At 39.2% G+C, this 7009-nt stretch overlaps 1 protein-coding gene across 1 annotated transcript in view; it reads right to left on the bottom strand.

The window, feature by feature from the left end:
- LOC125045115 (WASH complex subunit 2-like) overlaps nucleotides 1-7009 on the bottom strand; it is a 16919-nt gene extending 9910 nt beyond the window's left edge. Inside the window, exons 1-3 of the mRNA XM_047642228.1 lie at nucleotides 6895-7009; nucleotides 4038-4178; nucleotides 3658-3849 (exon numbers count right to left, since the gene is read on the bottom strand). Of these exons, the coding sequence (XP_047498184.1) occupies nucleotides 3658-3849; nucleotides 4038-4178; nucleotides 6895-6897 (336 nt within the window). The 5' untranslated portion in view covers nucleotides 6898-7009. The remainder of the gene's footprint in view (nucleotides 1-3657; nucleotides 3850-4037; nucleotides 4179-6894) is intronic.

Here is a 7009-nt window from a genome sequence, read left to right as displayed (position 1 = left end):
TCAAACCGGTATCATCACAGTGGGGACACTTCCTGCCCAATATTACATTGGCAGCAGCAAGTACATGATCCCCACTGGGATCATGTACCACACAATCCCTCCAAAGATAACACACCACATGAAACCCTACAAAGACAATTTATCAACTCCTGCAACCAGAGACACCTTTGTCGACTTCTTTCGCTGCTAGAATTCATCTCACAATACATCTGCAGATTTCCAACATCAAGAATGAAGCCAGTCTTCCCTGCCAAGCTGACAATGCTCCTCCTTCAGCGCACAGTACTTCAACAACTGTTGCAGTCTTCAACACTTACTGCAGTCGCCTGATGTCCGAAACATCAATCAATACTGCCTGCCAGTACCTCAAGTCGAGTTCCTTTATCCTCGCTGTTCTCATTGTTTCGGATATCCCATGTGAAGTGAAGAGTCTGATTTCCTCTCACTCTTGCAAACACCTGTGTTCCTCCCCTCACAGAAAACGAGATCTCCCCTCAGCTGACATCTGTCTCCTGCTCACTCTGCTTGTGCCTCACTTCACTCATGCTCTGTGGTTTGCCAAACTTTTCCCTCTTAGGTACATTCATTTCTTTGTAGTTCTGTCTAACTATGTGTACTTAATTAGTTTCATGTTAATCTCAGTCGTGATAATTTCTGAATCCACATGATGCTGAATTTCAGTTCATTCACTATTTTTTCACAGGAAAATCTTTCCTCTCGTGTCTTTGCATGTTTTCAATAATTATCTTCATAGGAAAAATCATTCCTGTTTCCTAGCAAGCTACTACTCTTAATTAACTTCCCTTCAATCCTGCATTTTTGCATGCAACTACTCTCATTTCTCTGAAGGAAATATATTCCAAGTATGACCTATCTACCTACATTTTCATAGGAACATCTGTTGTCCTCTGCTCTTGAACATGAATCCTACATACAATATTCTGGAGAATAATTCCTACATTTTGCATGACTCTGTAAACTCATACTTTTATCCTGCAATCTCAATTGTTCATTACTGCCTTAACCCAATGGCGACGGGTCACGCCTATAGGCGTCATAACAATATGCTCGAGTTGCAGCGTGCGGCTGTCCGCCGCGGCGGCGTGCCAAAGTTCCCCGAGGCAATGATTCGGCTTGATGTACCGAATTAACGCGCTCAAAGTCGGCGCGTTGCCGTGGTTCGCCAGAGCGTTGAGTTTTTTAAAGTTTTCTATACCTGTCGCCAATGGGTTAAATCTCTCAGGTGAGTGTTGCAATTAACACTAATCCGAATCAATGACATGTCTTTTCCTCACCATTTTGAGTTTGTGTTGATATTGTACATTCCTGAGGTATGGCATTATGTGTTCTGTTGCCAAGACATGGTACTGTTGTTCCCTTTTGTTGTCCTCAGAGCCAGACGCACCATGCTGAAGCCCACTGCTGACCTTGACTCTGAGATTACCATGTCACCACCCTCGCCGCCAATCCCTTGCATGCCAAGTCTCGCAAGCCCCACTGGCAAGTCCATCTCATGGACGTTCTTGCTGCCACATCACCTTCCGAAGCCCTTCTGTCCTCTACCATACGCGACTGCAACTCTGGTTGTGTCATTCTGCTGACACTGCCACCACCTCATCTGCTGGTGACCATCGCCCGACGTCCTAGCTCCTCCTCATCTCATTCACCTGACATCCTCACCACATCTTGCCTCACTAGCCTGACATCCTTGCTGCATCTCGTCTTACTCGCCTGACATCCTCGCAATAGCTGCTGCCCTGTGCTGGTGACCTTGACAAGTAAACTGTGTCTTCCAGTGATCCTATGGAACGATTGATGAGCTCCGTGACTGATCACCACAGCTGCTCCCATCAATACCACCTGTGCTTCAGAATAATGACCTGTACAAACAAGCCCCCTAGACCTTAAAAGTCACCTGTGTGATCTTCCTCCCTGCTCATCTGCAAGAACCAAGACTCCCTGCATCACTGCCATCAAGACTTTATCTTCAGCTTCATCTACAGCAGCCGGATCAAGGACGATCCTGGTTAGGCGGCCTCCCCTCTGCTCTCCTCAACTTCCCACAGTACCCAGCACTCTACTGGTTACCGCTAATCACTTTATAATTACATGTAAAAGAGAGAGAGAGAGAGAGAGAGAGAGAGAGAGAGAGAGAGAGAGAGAGAGAGAGAGAGAGAGAGAGAGAGAGAGAGAGAGAGAGAGAGAGAGAGAGAGTGTCTGAGTGTGAATCTGATTCATGTGTGTACCAGTTGCAATGGAACTCACACAAGATCACATCTAATCAGCCAAATTCCCAGTAACAAGCATCTATCATATGCAATAAAGACTGCACTAAGTTGTCTGTACTACAAAGCAGTTCACTTTTTGGTTATGCTTGTGCTTACTGAGGAGATACAGCCTCTTATAAAATAGGTTTAATGTCTCTTTTAAGCCTCATTTGCTTTTCCGAATAAAAAATAATAATTTTTCATTCATATAGTATATAGTATATGTTAAAAGTTGATACGGTCAATAAAATAACCAATGTACCAATACACTGTGTAGGCTGTGTTTGGCTGAGGAAGGATATTCTGAGCTTTGCTGTTATACAGCAAGTACTTTACCCTAAGCCTGAGATTATTTTGCCTAATAACCTTACTTAATTAACCCAGCCCTTCAGGTAATAACGTTGACTGTTGTATTGCTTTGTGATGTGTATCTACACATACATGGCTCCACAAGTATAAAACCACCAAGGAATCAATTTGACCTACACGACCTTGCCTTTGATTAAGTTTTGGGGAATATTTTTTCTAATAATACTGTCATTTACTATAACTGACATCACTATTACAGTGTTATCAACAATATTAATGGCCAAATAAAATAAAAAAGAATATACCCGAGAATCAATGAAAAGGGTAATGTGTAAATACAATTAATAAACTAAATTCATAGATGGCATGGCATGTACATATATGGCATAGGGTTAAAAATAGTATTAGTAACACATACAACAATTCACTGCAAACTACATGCTATAAGAAATCAGGAGCTCAAATCGAGTGTCTGATATTCACTACACAAATAAAAAGGTGTAAGTGCAATATACAGGTTGACATACCCTCATGTCATCAAACCAAATGAAGTGCAGAAGCACACAGGAATTTTCTTTATCATCATTATAAATGGAAATCTTTTTACTGCATATGCAAGGGATCTGGAGGCAGAGGGCAGGGATTTATAGAGGGTGGCATAAAACATCTGACAGTATGAAAGGATATTCATAGATTAAATTATATGTTATTTGACTGGGTTGGGGGGTGAGTGGCAATTAGATTTAGGTAAGTTCTACATGTGAAATATCTGAATTCCTGATTTTAAGATTTCTATACATAAAGGTATTTTGCATACTCATAACTCCTTACTCTGTTTGTAAAAACTTGCTTTCTTAAAATGTTGTTTCATGATTCTATACAAATAATATTCACAAATAGAACCCCAAAGTTTGTCATTCTTAAAACACTTTACAAAGAACTTTAGCTACTTAATTCTGATACTAAAAACAAAACAATTAATTGGTATATGCCAAGCTCAACCAAATACATGGTCTCATGAATGTACAGAGTAGGATATATTTTGGACCCCATTTCAGGATAATAATGTCATGTGCTTTACCTTTTCCTGCTTGTCTGGTTCATCCCTAGCTACATCAGCATCATCCTGATATGTTCGATTTTCAATGAACTGAGTATTGGCCAGTTGGTGAAAGGAATTATTGGTGTTGGAAATTGCAGTCATTACAGAGTCCGTCTCGTCCAGCACTTTCTTGAGAGCACCTTCAACTTCATGAGTTCTTGACACCAGTCGCTGCCAGGATAGTGAAACCATTTATTGTCCATGATGAAATAATTAGAATAATAGTCAGTTATCATCTCAATGCAAAAATCATAAAATTAAATTTGCAATCAAATCCAAATGCACTAACTTGGATCTAGGAGCACAGTGTTGTCATCTTTAAATCCTGAGATGCTACTTACCTGAGGTTAAGAATTTACCTGTGATATACTCTGAAGCAATGTGGCAGTTGCAGCATCTGCAGCCAAGCTCCAAGATTCCCCATACTGGCGGAGATCAGCCTGTGTGAGTGTGGGGCTTTCCCACCATCGCTCACTCCCACTTCCCCCTTCTGCTGAACCCTACAACAGAAAGGATATTGTCATATTACAAAACATCAGCACCTGCATTGAATTCGGAGGAATAGAGGATGACTTTAAAGTACAGAGGGTTAGGACAAGAAGAGGGGGATAATGAATCAGAGATGATGATGTAAGGGAAGACTTTAGAAAGAGTTTGAAGATTCAGTGATACAAGACAATAGAGAACTGGATGAGAAATAGTCCATTGGACTCAGTAAGACAGTAAGTGGAGTGCTGCATGCCAAAAGACAAATCAAAACCTCAATAAAAAGGAGTACAAAAGTTGAGCGAGATCATTACTGACAAAGGTAGCAATAATATAGTTACTGTATCTGCGGTTAAACTTTACTGTGCCAAACAAATATTGTATGAAAATATTAGTTGAAATCTAAATTTTGTATTATGATACAGGAAGGTTTACACATATATTGACCCCATGTTGTCAGGAAAATGTAGCGTTCACTGTACCACTGTTTTGTGAAATGTCCCTGCACATAAATGGCTCCACAAGGAGCCAATCTGGAGTCAATTAGCTTTTGTGGGAAAAGGATTTTTTTCTGGCTAATACTGTCAATATCAATGCCATTATTATCATGGGAATGATAATTATTAAAATGTAACTGACATAACTAACACCATATATGATAACAGAAAATATTTTTGAAAATCAATGAAAAGAATAAACAGGTGAGGTAGGAAGTACTCATAATTGGCTCACTGGTAACTTAGTACATTATGGTTACTTCCATAAGGGTAGCACTTAAGAGTGAGTTTATTATATTACTTCACCCAACAACCTTGGAGGCGCTCCTCTGAGTCCACAAACATCTTCCTGGCCCAAGGCATTCACCCCCAACCCCACCAAATCACCGTGGATTTGGTCTCTATGCAGCATATGTCATACACTTTTTCTTTCATTTTTTATATTATTCATTGCCTGAATGGATTATTTCATATCAGTGAGTGCAGTTATTTCCTACTCTTTATGACAGTGTCATTAGATTTTCCTTATCTTAGCGTGGTCATTATGTAAAAATATTACCTATTTGCTGCATACTTACATGCTGTCAATTTCTGAAGGAAATGCCATTGATGAAAGAGTCTTAAATTTTGTTATTCTATATATTACATGCAAATTTTCATGGATTCAACCAAATTCTGTATAAAAAAATGATGAAAGTGGATACTGAATTATCACTCCTTGTTGAAAATTGTTGAGAAAAAATGGAATAGTTTCAATTTCATATCATCATATGTTATGAGTACCTTTGCCTGTAATAGATAGAACAGTAGAAAATAAGACACTCTTCATCAAGGGTTTTCCTCTGCAAGTTAATAATAAGAAAGCTGTGCGACACGTAAGACTTTGGCATACGTTTACAGGAAAATGTAATGGGATATTTAGAAATATTATATCCGCTAATACATGAAATAAGCTGCATAGGCCAAAAATTAGGTTAATTTTTAACCATGACAATCAGGCCTTCCCAGACAATATTTCTATTATCAGATTTATTCTCATGTGATGAGAACAAATCTGATAATCATTTCCACTGCAATCACAGCTGACAATATTGCTTTGAAGAACAGAGAACAAAAAATGCATAAAACCAGCACAAAAAAACACTTAAAATCAGTTCTGAAACTCTTCTACAGCCAGGGGCTATGCCCTCTAGACCTCCATGGTATTGCTAGTTTTGGCATTTGGGGCACCTGTTAAATATCAAGCGTTGGTAATTACCAAATAATTATTTTCACAAGCACAAAGTAATACATGAACTACTTGAAAGATGGCAGTCATATTTATCTTTATCCTCACAAGGTAAACATGATGGGGACTTGGAAAAAGATGGGTCGATCTCCCTTCTGTCATGTATCTATTTTTACTTTCGATTTGTGCACCTTTTGCCATTGATGAAAAGTATTTCAGTTTCTGTCAAGATAACCACTCCATATACTTTTTTTACTGTAATTCTGATTGTCGTCCACTGAAAATTTTCCATAGATAATGTCACAAATGAAGAAAATAGGTCGCGACATATGGCACTCAGAGATTAAGTTCACAACTGCTGGGTTGGGGCAGAGCAATAGGATAATACCGCGATCAGGCCGGGTTTGGGAGCAAAGCCACGGGGCCAGGAAGGTTTTTGGTTCACATGGCAATGTTGGTGGACTTCCAGGCACAGCTGGAGTCATAGGGGGTCACCTCAGAGGGTATGGTCGCTTTGTAAAAATCACTGATACTTTCATTTATACAATTTGCCATGGAAAATAACGAGTGATTCACACATATTACAGCAGTGAAAACTGAAAGAGAGGAATAATAACTGTAAGAATGGATGGCTGTATGAAGCAAAAAATTACCCGAAAGCCCGAAAAGCACTTTGGTGAATTCCTATCTTTAACATGGAAGCAAGGCACACAAGTTTTCCTTGTCCTTTTCTTCATATATTCTTGAGTTATGGGTATTGTCTTTTAACATAAATACCAGTACTAACTACACAGGTTACAATGCAAATAATCGTAAGTCTAAGAAATGACATCTATACTTATTGTCATAAATAAATTGTCATAAGTCTTCTACCAATAAATCATCATGAACTCCACATAAACATTATTTTCATCCTCGGTACATTACAACAGTAGGGTAATATAACTATATTTGAGCCCACAAATTCTCGGCCAAAAACTTTCAAGTCCTTGAACGGCAACTTACCATTTTGAGGCTTAATCACACATGTAAATGCTTTTTAATTACACATGTAAGTCACTCTAGCTGTCGAGGGACTGATCAGCTGATTGTTGTCCTCACGGAGTATATGCGACGAGAA

Source organism: Penaeus chinensis, chromosome 36, assembly GCF_019202785.1.
Source record: "Penaeus chinensis breed Huanghai No. 1 chromosome 36, ASM1920278v2, whole genome shotgun sequence".
In the NCBI taxonomy this organism is placed as follows: Eukaryota; Metazoa; Arthropoda; class Malacostraca; order Decapoda; family Penaeidae; genus Penaeus; species Penaeus chinensis.
The sequence above is the reverse complement of the archived record's forward strand: the minus strand, read 5'-3'. Positions and strand labels throughout refer to the sequence as shown.